Source organism: Hyaena hyaena, unplaced genomic scaffold (genome assembly GCF_003009895.1).
Source record: "Hyaena hyaena isolate Hyena2069 unplaced genomic scaffold, ASM300989v1 scaffold_700, whole genome shotgun sequence".
NCBI lineage: Eukaryota > Metazoa > Chordata > Mammalia > Carnivora > Hyaenidae > Hyaena > Hyaena hyaena.
This window is the reverse complement of record NW_024081331.1, coordinates 1,035,594-1,049,974: the sequence shown is the minus strand read 5'-3', so window position 1 is coordinate 1,049,974 and position 14,381 is coordinate 1,035,594. Positions and strand designations below refer to the sequence as shown.

Below are 14,381 nucleotides of genomic sequence, written 5' to 3'. Positions count from 1 at the left end.
TCCAGTTTCCATCCCAGACCCCCTGAAGAAGGGGAGGGGCTTGGGGAGCCCTATGTTACCATGTACCATCAATAAAGTATACTGTATCCAGCCAATTCCTGTGAGCTTTTGGTGTGGTTTTGTTTGTTTTCTTAAGGTTTTTACAGGGTCTAGGGTAAAGGGGAGAGGAGCTAGGCTGGTGCCAAAGACAAACAGACCTTGCTGCAAGCACCCGGGAAAGGCTCAGCATACCCTGACCACACCTTGACTCCGCCGGAGGTCCTGGGCCCAACTGAGCATGCCCTACAAAAGCACGTGTGCATGGGCATGCGCTAATTAGAAGAGCCGCCTGACTGCACTTTGCCTCGCTCAGTTTCCCTCCCAAGGTTTCTAGGTGCTATGTGATGAGGCATGTCCACCTCAGAGGACAAGGCCCTTTTGTCACCAGGTCACCTGGCTGCCTCTACCTGAAAACTATCCTGTCCACTGCCCTGTAGAGGAGAAACACTGGCCCAGGGAGTTAGGGCTTAGGAATCGGGCCACCAGGTCCTTGCAGCCCTGCCTGGTTACCTGGTCACTCGGAAGCAAAGCCCTAGCAACTCGGGGCAGAGCGGAACCACCAGGGTGTGAACTCCACCCTGCCTCACAGCCTGGAGGTCTTGAGTCAGATATTTACCTTCCTGTGCCCTAGTTACTCTCCTCTGCAAAGTGATAACGCTACACCCAACCCCTAAAGCTTTTCCAGAAGGATTACAGTAGGTCGGCTATGAGCACCCAGCGCTGTGTAGTAAATGGTCAGGAAAAAGGGTAATGCCCACCGCCCGTCCGTGTTCTGGGCAAGTGTTAAGAGGATTACTGCCGTCGTGTGTGGGGGAGGGCCCTGCGGGCGGGGGCAGGGGCCCTGGGTCCGCCAGCTGCCATTCTACACGGGCCAGTTACCTACAACCTGGGCCAGTTACCTACAACCTCCGGGGCCTTACTTTGCACCTGCTCGGGTGTCAAGTGAGGAAAACCACTGTGCGCCTCACAGAGAGGATGGCGTAGCCACTACCAGAAAGTGCTTGAAACAGCGACACAGCGTTCAATAAATACTCGCCACTTTCATTATTATTAAAGACTCCATTCAAGTGTCCGCTCAGCACAGCTCCCCGCAGGCGGGTCTGCTGAGGGGCTTGCACTCACGGCCCCCCACCTTCTCCCAAGCTTTTCGTCCGGGACATCTTCTCAGCCTGCTGCTCTCAGTGAACGTACCACAGACACGGAGGAGGCACATCTTCAGCTGATGCTTGAAGAAACTGAGACCCTGAGCACACATACACGTGCACACACACACCACACGCACTCGCGGGCACACACACACACACACACACACACACACACACACAGGTAGCTTCACCTTTTTCTCTGCCCTCAGCGTTGGGAAACAAACAAGAGCTTCCGTCTCCCTCCCCAGCATGGCACCCAGGCAGATCCAGAAGCCACCGAGACCGGAGGCACTAAGGCCCCTACAATGCAGGGCACTTCCACGAGGGAAGGGTCACAGCCCCATCACCGCCATCCACGGGTGGATGACAACGGGGGGGGGGGGAGGAGCACCCAGTCCTGCCTCCCCTCAGCTGCCCCTCAGAGGAAGCCCCCTCCCACTGCACCTGTGGCACAAGCCCTGGAACGACCAGCCTAACCCACTTCATACCAGTGCCTGGGCCAGTTAGCACCAGTACAGAATCAAAGACAGTAAGCTGGCTCGAGGCCACAGAGATGGAAAGGAGATCTGACGACCACATTCCTTACTCAATGGACAAGTAAGGGGCCACCATGGCTCTGGCAGCATTCTGAAGATGAGAAGGTAGCAGACACCCACACGTGAAGGCGAGGGAGCCCCAGCTGTGGGGGCAGGGCAGTCTGGGCAGGGCGGGCTGAGCCTCACTCCAGACACCTCAGAGCCCTGGAGGCCAAGGACTAAGGCAGGAAATCAGAGGGGGAAGTGCCCAAGTCCCCAGGGGCGAGGCTTGGTGCGGCGGGTGGGACGGATGAAGTTCCCCTTCTGTGAACCCCCCACCCCTCTGCCTCTGCGAGTTCCCAGCAGGCTGGGTGGGGCCCCGGGGCGCCAGGCTGGAGGTGCGTCCCTATCTCATGGAGCTATCAGATGAGACATCGCGATCGGAGTCCTCAGTCTCGCTTGGTGGCGGCGGCGGCGGGTCGCTAAGCGGGACCGCAGTGAAAGCAGGAGACTTTCTAGAAAAAAACACCGGTTGTCACCTTGGGGCAGGCAGGAATCCTCATGAGGCTGGCTCTCCTCTCCAGTGGCCTGATTCTCTGGGAGGCCAGTGACCACCATCTCAGGCAAGGACAGGAGGCCCGCAGGGGTGAGGGCAGGTGTGGGGCGAGGGAAGCGGGCGGAATCCCTCCCGCCCCACCCTGATGGGGGTGTAGTCCCTGTCTTTATCTCGGGGACCCTAGGAGGCTCAGAGTTCAGAAGTGTCTCACATCACAGCACGAGAGGTGCTGCCTGAGCCTGAGCGCAGACCTGGCGGCCCCGGCTTTGTGTCTCTCTGTAGTACTTTTGTGACTTTTTAAAACTTACTTTTTTGTTGAGGTATAACTTACAGAGGGTCAAATGCACAAACTGTGCTTCTGACTTTAAATAAAAATTTGCCCCCAAGGTCCCTGCAGGGTCTTCAAGCCCACCAAGGGCCTCTGACGCCCCACCCCTCGCTTGCACCCTGGGAGGAGGCCAGAAGAGGGCGGGCCGCGCCCCACGCTCCAGCGGGGGGTCCTCACCGGTCCCCAGACTGGGTGATGAGCCGGCGGCAGGTCTCCATCTGCACATCCAGGCCCCGCTTCATGCTGCACATCTCCATGTACTCGTGCAAGTGCCGGTTCATGTCGTTCTTGGCCGTAGCCAGCTCCAGCTGCGTCAGGCGCAGGACAAGACCCCACAGGTCAGCAGCGCCCCTGCCCCCAGCCCCCCAGAGGCTAACACGCGAAAGGCGCACCACCAGGCACGGAGCCCCGGTGGCCACGAGTGAGGGCTCTGATTTAAACACAAGTCAGATGGCGGTGCCTGGGTGGCTTAGTCAGTTAAGTGGCCGACTCTTGACTTCATCTCAGGTCATGATCTCCCAGTTCATGAGTTCAAGCCCGGCATTGGGTTCTGTGCCCAAAGCGAGGAGCCTGCTGCGTATCTTCTGTCTCCCTCTTTCTGCCCTTCCCCTGCTCACTCTCTCTCTCAAAAATAAACATTTTTAGGGTGCCTGGGTGGCTCAGTTGGTTAAGCGTCCAACTTCGGCTCAGGTCTTGATCTCACAGTTCATGGGTTCGAGCCTCGCGACAGGCTCTGTGCTGACAGCTGGGATCCTGGAGCCTGCATCAGATTCTGTGTCTCCCTCTCTCTCTGCTCCTCCCCTATTCATGCTGTCTCTCTCCCTCTCTCTCTCAGAAATAAAACATTTAAAAATTTTTTTAAACATTTTTATAAAATAATAAAATAAAAAAATAAATGAGTCAGATCAAGCCAGAAGGCACCAATATACTATCATTCCTTTTAGTTTTCCTGGGGATCTTTGCCTACAGAGGAAGGCCGAGGTCTCTGCTACAGGCCTGCATTCTTGCAGACCCTCAGTGACAAGAGGGACATAAGTAGACAGGACAGAGAGCCCAGGGTGACAATCTATGCACAGCTTTGCACCCTCCCTGGGCTTCCTGCATGGCCAGGTACAATGCTGCACCCTGTCTGCCTCCCTGACTAATTGGGGTGCTCCTGGGAGGCGGCCATGGGCCTCTTTTTTTTAATGCTTATTTTTGAGAGAGAGAGAGAGCATGAGCAGGGTAGGGGCACAGAGAGGGGGACAGAAGATCTGAAGTGGGTTCCATGCTGATAGCAGTGAACCCCATGAGGGGCTTGAACCCACAAACCTCGAGATCATGACCTGAGCCGAAGTCAGGAGCTCAATCAACTGAACCACCCAGGCGCCCCTGCTCCCGGCCCCAGGTCTTACTCATCTCTGCACGTGCCCAGCCCCAAGATGGGAAACTATGCAATGAACCTTTCTTCAGTAGCGACAGCATCCAGCATCGTGGCCCAGAGGAGGGGACCTGCCCTGCGCTGTTGAGAGAGGCCCAGTCTGCCCTTATCACGCTGGTCTCCGGTGTGAGCCGTTCTCAGGGTCTAACAGAAAGACTTCTGCCACACCCGATGTCCTACCGCTGTTAAGATGTGTCCCGACTTAAGAAACATTACATGTGGCAAAAGGTGGGCTCAGACTCAAGGAAATACGGCCTCCCTCTGAGCTAGATTCTGCCACAGGCTTTGAGGCAGAGCTGAGAGGCGGGGCGATGTGGAAAAGATCTGGGCCAGAGACAAGTGCTGCCTCTCTTTGTCTGGGGTACAAAGGACAGAGGCCCAAAGGAGAGGCAGGATAATAGTGCCTGGAGGTGATCTGCTTCACTGCCTGGGAGCACAGGGAAGGGGAGGAGACGACCGTGAATGATCCACACTGGATGGAGGAAACCACCCAGAACTAATCCAAACTGCATTGGGAGAGGATGGGGACCCGGAGGGAGAAGAAACCGGGTCACAGGGCCAGACAGAAGGGATGGCCTGCACGGGTCATAAGCCCTGGTGAGAACAGCTCTGGTGGCAGCCCTGGCTCCAGAGCAGTGGGATGTGCTCAGTCCAGGAAGACAACAAGATGTCACCCCAGCTTCCCCACCTAAGCAGAGCAGCAAGGGAAGGGACTAGCTTCCGGGGCCCATCCCTCACTAGGATAGGGAAGAAGGAAATGAAGCAGCTGTATTCCATCCAAAGACCAGGCTGGGACCACCACCAGCGTCTGTGCTCATCTGTACCTGTCCCCTTACTTCACACACTTAAAGCAGGGGTGAGGGGGGCACCTGGGCGGCTTAGTCGGTTTGGCCTCTGACTTTGGCTCAGGTCTTGATCTCTCAGTTCATGAGTCTGACCCCCGCATCGGGCTCTGTGCTGATGGCTCGGAGCCTGGAGCCCGTTTCAGGTCCTGTGTCTCCCTCTCTCTCTGCTCCTTCCCTACGCACACTCTGTCTCTCAAAAATAAATAAATGTTAAAAATTTTTTTTTTTTAAATTTTAAAGCAGGGGTGAGGAGAGGCAGCCACCACTGTTGGGAGGTACCTAAAGACCTCCAATGAAATCCGCGGACTCACTGTCACCGGAGGGTAGGGCTGGGACTAGCCGGAGAGGATGAACTCCCTCCCACCCTCCACCTGGACCTTGGCTTTACCACCGACAATAGGAAATGAATGTTCCTTGCATCCATCCCAGTGACCCCAGGATGGGTCACCAGGGCCAGCGCTGCACCCAAAGACCCCACCCCCCACCCCGTCAGCTCTCCCAACACCTCTCCTAAAGCCAATCTGCTGCAAGAGAGAAGGAAGACTGACATGGTGTCAAGGAGCAAGCGGAGAGCGACTCTCCCTTCCCCTCTGGTCAGCAGAGACCAGAAACCCAGCTGCGCCTTGAAAACTTCGCACCTGTCTGCTTGGGCAAGCAACAAAACCAGGTTTGGCTTAAAGGAGCAGGACCACTTGGTGTGTGTTGGGAGGATGGGCACGTAGGAAAATCATCTGCCCACTTCTGTCCCAAGAAACGGGCAGCATGAGACAAGCCAGGGTGTCAATATGCTACGTGGGCTTGAGGAGAGGCCCACGTGTGTCCTCCCCACGCTGGGTGCTCAGGGAAGGGCGCACCCCACAAGCAGGAGGGCACCAGGAAGCGCAGCCCCTCCACCCAGGGTGCCACAAAGGCGGCCCTGCAGCCCCAGCGTCTGCCATCTCGAGAAGGGTCTTCGGGCTAGGGGGTGGCCAGGGGGTGACAGCGGAGCTCCCTCCGTCAGGTGAAAGGCTGAACTAAAGAAACAGCGAAGCTCACGCCCACTTCTTAGTGGACTCCACTACCACACGGCCAGTAGTGACACTACTACTAAAACCGCCCTGCAGTACGCCTACTAGGAGACAGACGCTGCCCTCAGCGCTACGTGTACCTCATTGCATCTGCTCTTCAAACATTCCCGTGAGGGACGTATGGTGAAGATCCCGCTTGAGGGGCCCCTGGGGGGCTCGGTCAGTTAAGCGTCTGTCAATTTTGGCTCGGGTCATGATCTCTCGGTGCATGAGTTCAAGCCCAAAATCAGGCTCTGCACCGACAGTGTGGAGCCTGCTTGGGGTTCTGTGTCTCCCTCTCTCTCTGCCCCTCCCCAACTCACTCTCTGTCTCTCTCAAAAAAACTTAAAAAAGAAAAGGTCCCACTTGACAAATCAACAGGCTGAGAGCGCGGAAGCAGCCTGTTAGAAGCTGGAGTGGTAGAAGGTAGGTAACAGGGCTGAGACTGGAGCCCACATCTGTCCTCCTCCCTTGAGAGCCTGCGATCTTAGGGTTCCACCCCCACAAAAGAAAGGGGGAAGGCCTGGTGTCTGGGATCCCGCAGCCCCGCTCACGACCTGTGCGCTTCGGCCTCAACCACAGCCTTACCTCTATTTGGTCAATGGTTTCCTGATATTCTTTCTCCCGGGTTTTGAATAGGGACTCAGTATCTTTAATCACCTTCTCCAAGCTGTCTTCCTGCTGCTGGAGCGGAAGGGGAAGCGAGGGAGAGGCCAATGGGGGTGGGGTGGGACAGGGGCATTCCACAGGGCCGAGGCGAGGTGGGGGGGGGGGCGCGGATGGGGGAAGAGAGAGTCCGGTTAAAGGAGGCTGCTGAAAGCCCAGAGAAGGATGACGGAAGAGGCGAGAAGCAGGTGAGCATGGAGGCCACAGAGGGAAAGCAGCAAGGAGTGCAGGCAGGGGAGGGAGGGGATGGGGCTCCCAGCTGGGGGGCGGGACTGGTGGGGCCCTGAGGCTGGGAGGGGCCGTTACCTCTCCCTGCGCCTCTGCGGCTGCCATGGCATAGCCTGAGAAATCCTCCCACAGCAGCAGAGTCTCCTCAGTCTCCTCCCAAGTCAGGCTGTCACAGTCGTCCTCAAAATCATACTCCCTCCTAGAGACAGGGAGCCCGCCGTCAAGGGGGGCGGGGGCCTCCTGCCTGCTGAGGGCCGCTGTCGGGGAGCTCCGGCCTCTGGGGGGCTGCTGAGGGTGGGCCTGGGGGGCTCGGGACTCACAGCTGGTTGAGCATGCGCTGCATCTCCTCGTTGATGCTGAGGGCTGTGCTCTCCTCCTCATCCCCATCGGGCTGGCGGGGCCCGTCACTCTCCGACAGGGAGGTGTCCTCCTCGATGGCCGCCTTGCGCTCCCGCTTCCGCCCCCCCATGGATGGGACCTTAATGGGAGACAAGTGCAGAGACTAGAGAGACGAGGCCGGGTGCGTGAGGCGCCGGCAAGGGGGGTCGGGCGGGAGGGGAGGAGAAGCGTGAACCAGCAGGGAGGGCAGGCGGGCAGAGAGAGAAGACACAGTTACAATGACAGGAAAAGACACCAGAGTCACCAAGAGACAGGCAGACAGACAGATGGGGACAGGGCTGCAGACTGAGAAGGAAGAAAAAGAAAAAACAGAAAATAGGGTGGTAAGACCCAGGGAGAAATGGCCTGTTGTGACCACACTGAGATGTGCGTAATGGCTACAGAGGGCTTGTCTTCTAAAACAAAATCTTCGTAATGCAATGACCCAACTGAAAGGAGAGAGTTTGGCCGCAAGGCAGAGGGGGACACGGTGTATACGGAGAAGAACCGGACTCAATATCCAGGTCTGGGAAGCCGCAGAAGGCACAGAAATGAAGCAAAGAGGTAGAGGAAAGGGGGGGAAGAGCAAGGAAAACAGAGACCGGAAAAGAAATCTGTGCCAAAAAGCCCAGCGGGTCAAAACTGATGGCCGAGGCCTAGGTGGTTTAGAAACTGGGACTGGGACATTAAAAAGCTTGCATGAGAGCAAAACTAACCAGCTTCTTCTGTGGAGAAAGCCAGAAAAGATGAGAGAAAGAGGAGAGGAGGCGGACAGAGGAGAGAGAGGGAAGGGAGAGATGGCGTTAGAAACGCTTCCAAACCTTCCCTTTCAGAGGCTGTTCCCTGCCCCCCCAGCCTCGCCCCACCAAGGGCCCGGGGGCCAGGGGAAAGTCTTCCAAGGGTCTCGGCCTGCAGCCACCCTCCCCTGAGGGCGTCTGGCTCTGGCAAGCTGTGGGCAGTGCCTGGGGCCGAGGGCGGCCGGGCGCCCTCACCTGGAACATCTTGATCATGTCCTCACAGTTGCGCTGTTGAGCCACGTCGCACAGTTTGGCCGTGATATCGATGCGGCGACAGATGTCCATATCTACCTTCATGGCCTTTTCTTGGATCTTTGTGTCCAGCTCAGACAGGTTCTGTCCAGGGACGCAGGGAGCGGTGAGGAGGCAGCCAGCACCGGGACAAGGGCCAGTGAGGCACCAACAAGGCACTCATCCCTCCAGCCACACATCACCGATGTCCCCTCCTCCTGGACGTCCTGCCCTCAGCACGGGGAACCCTGGGGGAGCCCTGGAGGCCGTGGCCCGGGACCCGCAGGGGCCCCTCCCAGAGCGTGTGCTGCTAGAGAGCGGCCACTGGGGCTACAGTGGGGAAAGTACTACAGGAACAAGAATGGCGAGCGCTTATTCAGCCTAAACCTGTGCCAGCACGGCCTCCGCTGAGGACAGCTCCGTGAGCGCTCTGCAGGGCACGTGCCTCCCTGTCCCATTCCACGGGGGCGGGGGGGCCAGGGCCACACTGCACTCAGGTAGCAGAGCAGGGATCTGGCTGCTTAACTAACTGCTTAACAACCGCTAGTCAGGAGGCCACACCGCCTCTCAGACACAACACTGAGACTTCGGTGTCTTCTTTTCCTCTTGAATGCGGGTGGGGTGGGGGCAGGCAGAGGGAGAAGTACAGCAAACCCGGGGGGAGGGTCGAAGGGCCCAAACTAGAAGGGCCTGCTCTGCCAGCGTGAGGCGGCCACACTCACATTGCTCATGAGCCCCTTGAAGACCACGAGCTCAGCTTTCAGCTGCTCCACCTTCATGGCCAGCTCCTCCTGGCAGGCGTCAGCCTCTTGGGCTTCCTGCAGTCATGGAGAAAAGGCCTGGCATCAGCTGGAAGTGGGGACCGGATGAAGACAAGGCAGGGCCACAGGCCAGCGGTGGGGGGGTGGGGTGGGGGGGGCGCTGAGGGAGCAGGGCAGTGGCAGCCCTCACCTCCTGCAGCTCGTTCACTCGCTCCTGCAGCTGTATCCGCACGGTGTACTCCTCTTCCCACCTGGCAGACACGGGGGGGGGGGGGGGCAGGGAGGGAATGTGGGTGCAGGGCCCCCGCCGCCCGCCCAGCAGCTCCCTGCTCCCCACCCCTCTGGCTCAGGCCTCACCCTCACTCTAGGCCTGGTGCCCTAGAGGCACCGGGGCCAGTGGGCAGCCAGCTGCAGCTGTTGGGCGGCTCCACACTTTCTGGCAAGTGCGAGCCCGCCAGCTGCCTTCCTGGAACCTCCGGGCCGCGCCCCAGGAACTGCCTTTAGGAGCAACTGCTGCCACTCCGCTCCCTCGCGGTGCCCGTCCCCGCCCCCTCAGGCCCCCAGCGCCACCAGCCGCCTGGCTGGCCTCCTCCCGTCCTGCCCGCGCCAGACCACCAGGCCCCGCCAGCCCGGTCCCCCACCTTCAGTGGCACAGATCCGGTCTCCCGCCTCCTGCCCGCACCAGACCAGGGCTCCTCTAGCCCGCTGCCCTGCCTCTCGTGGTGCCATTTAGCCCTGGAGAAGCAGCTGCAGGACACACACCACATCAACAGGGTTGGTCAAGAGCCTGGTGGGAGACGCTCGAAGTCCGTCCCCCACAGGCTCCAGAAACTGCCCCCCCCCCCAGAACCCGTGGAAGTGAGCCCTAGAGAGCAGCGGGGCTGGCTCCGAGGCAAGAAAGCTGGGGTTCCCAGGCTCCCGCACCCGGAGGGAAAGGGAAATCAGAGTACGAAAAAGCACCTCGCTCTACAGCGGGTGGGGACCAGAAGCAGCATCACCCAGGCTCTGGAAGCCCAAGACTAGAACCACACGCAGCTAAGAGACACCCTGGGACGCGGGCCAGGCCTAGCTTTCCCACTAGATGGGAGTCCATGGTGAGCCGGTGCACAGGCCACGGCGTCGCCGAGGCGGATGGGTAGTGGCAGCCGCGGCCCTGCTTAGGGTTTCAGGACCCTGTGAGGGTGGTCGGGATGGCGGGACTTCTCAGACCCCATTCACAGGGCCCCCACCGATACAGACTTCCACTGCGGCCACTTCTCCCAGCGTAAGGAGGGGATTGCACCGCGAGAGGAACTGCGGTATCAGAAACCTGGCTACAAGGTGCAAAGAGGACGGCAAGAAAAATGAAACCGAGAGTGAGCGGCTTCTGCAGCCGTGGACTCGGTCCATCCTTCCCCACTTCCACCCTCCACTTCCCCCCACCCCCACCCCCCGTTCCCTCGTCTCCTCCTTGGGTTCTGCCTGCAGCCTCTTCCCTGTTCCTCTCACCAGCATCTGCACTGCAGTGTTCCTAATAATAACTCCCGTACATCCCCCGCTGCCCCTCCCGCACGGGCAGGGGAGAGGCTGCCAGGCTGGCCACCACCCTACTGGCCAGTCATGCAGCCCAGCTCCCGTCCTCTCTGCTGGCTGTCCACCCTTCCCTGCGGCCCCCACGTCCTTCCCTCCTTTGCTCTGGCATTCTCAGACACTGGGGCCAGTGAGGGGCTCTAGCAGCACCAAGTTATACCATTTCATAGATAGATAAGACTTTCTCTTTTTTTGGGCCTATGATTTTTTTATCTATAACCTGAAGGCATGGAACACAGTACCCTCATACTCCTGAGCCCGTGAGTCCCTGCAGAAGGAAAGCAGGACTCACAAGGGGACAATGGCCCTTGGCAAGATACATCAGGAAGGGTAGCAAACAACAGATTCAGGTAGAAATTTATGTAAGGAAGTTTGGGGAAGGGTTGAGATGAACAAAATCTTAGAGACAAAAAAAAAAAATCTGAAAATAAATCATCTGGAAGTTACTAGAATTCTTTATTAAAGTTTATTTAATTTTTTTTAGTGATCTCTACACCCAACATGGGGCTCAGACTCAGGACCCCGCGATCAAGAGGCGCATGATCCTCCAACTGAGCCAGCCAGGTGCCCTAGAAGCTTACTGGAAATTCTATTTGCTCTCCATCCAGACTTTCCCACAAACAGGTTCCTTCTGACATTCAAATCTTGTCTCAGCTACAAGGTCCCCTTGACATGAGTAGAATTTGAGCAATTTCCGTGTATTCTATGGTTACTAAAGACCTCTGTCCCAAATAAATTACATCCTTGAGCGAAGTGAGGAAGTCAGGGCCATTCCTACACTGGAAAAACTGAGGCCAGGAAAAAGAGACCCACCCAAGGCTGTACACGGCAGGGGTACTGGAATAGAACCCAGGCGACCTCAGCTCCTTCCCAGTTTGGTACTCAAGCTGTACCCATGCCTTCCGGGCTATAGACAGGAGCTATGGTGTTGCTTTAAAGAGAACAGAACGAGGGCGCAGGATCTGAGGTGGAAGAATGAGGAGCTGCCAGTGTCCCGTACCACACAACGCTAGCGGCGGGCCCTCTGCAGAGCTTGCTATGCAGAGCGATGAGCTCATCGATCCCCAAGGAATAACTCTCTGCTGCCCTGGACAGCTGGACCAAGGACAAACACTCTTTCAGTTAAGAAAAAAAACAAAAAAACAAAACCCAATACCGGGAACAGCAGTTGTTTCTGTGGTTATGGATGCATTCCAGAACTGCCCCATACTGCTGCTGACAGTGTTAACTAACTCGTGCAGGGCCAGGGGCCAGGGGCAGGGGCAGGCTGGGTTTGGGGGGCATCTGCGTGATGGCTTTAGGAGCACTGAGAGTCCCAAAGGCACTTAGAACATGGACTACAATGAAGGAAGCCAGCATGAGGACAGGCCTCAACCTCAGCAAGCCTGCTGATTCGCAATCTGCTAGCCTCTAGCAGGTCACAGACCCCCAACGGTGGCCCCCAGACTCGGGGGTAATTTCCCGGAACATCCACACAGGGCTGCAAGGGCAGTTCCCAGGCCTGCCCACAAGGGGTCAGAGTAGCTGATCAAGAGGTTCAACCCAATGGCTCCCAAACTAAAGCCTCCTTCTGATAGGTCATCTTCCTCCCCAACCACAGCATCCCTCAGACTCTACAGGAGCTGGCTGTGCTCCTTCCTGATGGCCTGGTTATCCACCCTCTAAGGGGTCCACCTGGTGTACGGCCAGCACTTGCATCACATCCCCTCTCCTGGCTCCGTGTGCAACCTGCCAGTCCCCTGCAGAAAGCCAAATCCTCATCCGCAGGGAGCACATGGGGCCTGGCTCCAGCTGCCTTATTCTCACAGGGTGTGTCCAGATTCTCAACTTTTCCCCCACTCACTTCCTCTGCTGGCTCTCCTCAGATCTCGTCATCCCTGGGCTCTTTGCGCTTTTACAGATTCCCCCAGCCTCCTCAGCCCTGTGACAACTAGCAGTCCCTTCCCTTTCCCTTAGGCAACTCCTTACCACACACAATGTTCGGAGGCTCCAGAGCCTTTCATCATGGAACTGAGTAGGTAGGTTCCCTGTTTTCCATCGACACTGCTTTGGGAACCCCAGAGGATGGGCAGGATGGCCCGCTGTGAGATGCAGCCCCTCCCTGACCCCCCCCCCTTCTAATTTCAACAGACTCCCAAATGAAAGCCATACACCTTGTCTCTTACTTTTGATCAGTACGCAGAGCGTCTATCACAAAAGTACCCTGGGGGGCTGAGACTGGTATTGCCCCCGGTGACCCCTCCAACCCGAGACCCTTTCACGCCTCACACAACCACACAGCGAACACAGGCATCCAAACACTGCGGCCCGGATGAGACAGAAAGAAAAGCCACAAGAGAAATATGTATTCCCCACAGCACTCCGCTGCGAGTCCCCTCCTTCCTGTCACGAGTGCAGCTTCTGCATTCCCTGTGGATTCCCACCTTCCTGTACCCAATGCCGGGCATCTCTTTCCAAGCTCCTCCTTACACAGCAGGAACTTTACTCTCCTGTTATTTCCTCCCTGATCCTTGGGCCGCACCGCTCTTCTCTCCGGGACCCACACCCAGTCCGGGCCCGCGTGCGGCACGACACCGAGCCCGGCCCCCACCTTCCCGGCCCCCTACCTCCGCTTGTACTCGTCCCGCTCGCGCTTCACTTTAGCCAGGACGTTGTAGAGCGCGCGGATCTCGGGGGTGATGGTGTCGATCTGGACGCCCACCCCGTCAGGGTGCACCCACGACAGGCCAGGCCCTTGCACTAGAGTGGGCTCCAGTCCCGGCCCGAGGCGGCGGGCGTGAGAGAAGGACCAGATGGTGCCGGGCATGAAGCGGGTTGACGAGCAGTAGGAGGTGGAGGTGGAGGTGGAGGGCGCCGAGTGGCCGGCGGCGGAGGGCGCGAGTGGCCCGGCTGGCGAGCGCGCGGGCGAGCCCAGCACCCGCGCCGACGGGGTGCAGACGGCGGCCGGTCGGTGGCCGAGGGGCAGCCCCAGGGGCCGGACGGGGCTGACGAAGCCGGTCTGCACGGCCTGGTCGCGGCGGCCCAGGCCCCGCCGGCCCTGCTTACCCTCCTCCAGCGCCTGCTGCAGCTGCTTCTCCAGCAGCCGGTTGCGGCGCTCCAGCTCGTGCACCTTGGCCAGAAAGCAGCGGAAGCGGAGGTTCAGGGTCTTGAGCACGTTGATGTTGGAGCCCAGGTCGTTGCGGAGCGCCATGGCGGCGGGGGGCGCCGGGCCCGGCCCGGGCGGCGAGTAGGCGGCCGGGCCGGCCGGGGCGAGCGGCGCCGGGGACACGTCCCCTCCCGCGGCGAAGTGGTCGCCTCCCAGGGGTTCCCCCAGTGGCCCGGCCAGGCCCTGCTGCTCCTGCTGTAGGAGGAAGAGGTTGGGACCGAATAACGGATTCATGGCTGCGTCTTCTGCTGGGAGACGGAGACCGCTACAGGAGCGGGGATGGAGGGCAAGGGAGAAGAGCCAATGAGGCGCCGGGCGGACGCGGGGCGACCAATCAGACGGCCCGAGGGGAGGGGCAGAGGTCAGGGGGGCGGGGGAGGGCAGAGAGGAAGCCAATGAAAGGTTGACTTGGAGGCTGGCCCCCGGACCTTTCCGGGTCTGAGGCTGAGGGAGCGGGACCCCAGCCCGTGCCTGCCGTCCAGCCCCGGCGGCCGGTGGGCGGAACACCCGGGTCCTTCGGTACTCCTTGGGTTCTGGTAGCAGGGTGCCCATCCTCCCTGCACCCCCATTCCGTCCTCTCCCCGGAGTCTGAACATCCTAAGCTCTGACTCCATGACTTTCCTCCCCTGGGGCCTGGGGAGACCAAGGGAACCCAGGAGCCTGAAACTGGTTTCTCAGGGTTCCCGTTTCCTCTCTTCAGAGGATCCCTGTT

The 14,381-nt window shown here is 58.8% G+C and overlaps 1 protein-coding gene across 8 annotated transcripts; it reads right to left on the bottom strand.

The window, feature by feature from the left end:
- Positions 1-1,059: 1,059 nt before the first annotated feature.
- Positions 1,060-13,911, bottom strand: IFFO1 (intermediate filament family orphan 1). Of its 8 annotated transcripts, none has more exons than XM_039217533.1 (10): positions 13,131-13,911; positions 9,146-9,206; positions 8,917-9,012; positions 8,159-8,299; positions 7,883-7,891; positions 7,109-7,290; positions 6,867-6,987; positions 6,483-6,578; positions 2,761-2,891; positions 1,060-2,214 (listed from the first exon to the last, which is right to left on the bottom strand). In XM_039217533.1, the coding sequence occupies exons 1-10, from the start codon at positions 13,901-13,903 to the stop codon at positions 2,106-2,108; spliced, it is 1,719 nt and encodes a 572-aa protein (XP_039073464.1). In that variant the 5' UTR covers positions 13,904-13,911; the 3' UTR covers positions 1,060-2,105. The 8 variants fall into 8 exon arrangements, with proteins under 8 accessions (XP_039073464.1, XP_039073465.1, XP_039073466.1 ...); XM_039217534.1 differs by having other exon boundaries at positions 6,483-6,575; XM_039217535.1 differs by having other exon boundaries at positions 7,109-7,266.
- Between the last annotated feature and the right edge of the window lie 470 nt (positions 13,912-14,381).

Coding starts and splice junctions, on each gene's coding strand:
- IFFO1 (XM_039217533.1), bottom strand. CDS start 13,903: ATGAATCCGTTATTCGGTCCCAACCTCTTCCTCCTACAGCAGGAGCAG. Junction 8,300..8,916: donor TCAAGGGGCTCATGAGCAAT/GTGAGTGTGGCC, acceptor GTCCCTGGACAG/AACCTGTCTGAGCTGGACAC. Junction 6,579..6,866: donor CCGCAGAGGCGCAGGGAGAG/GTAACGGCCCCT, acceptor CTTCCGCTCCAG/CAGCAGGAAGACAGCTTGGA.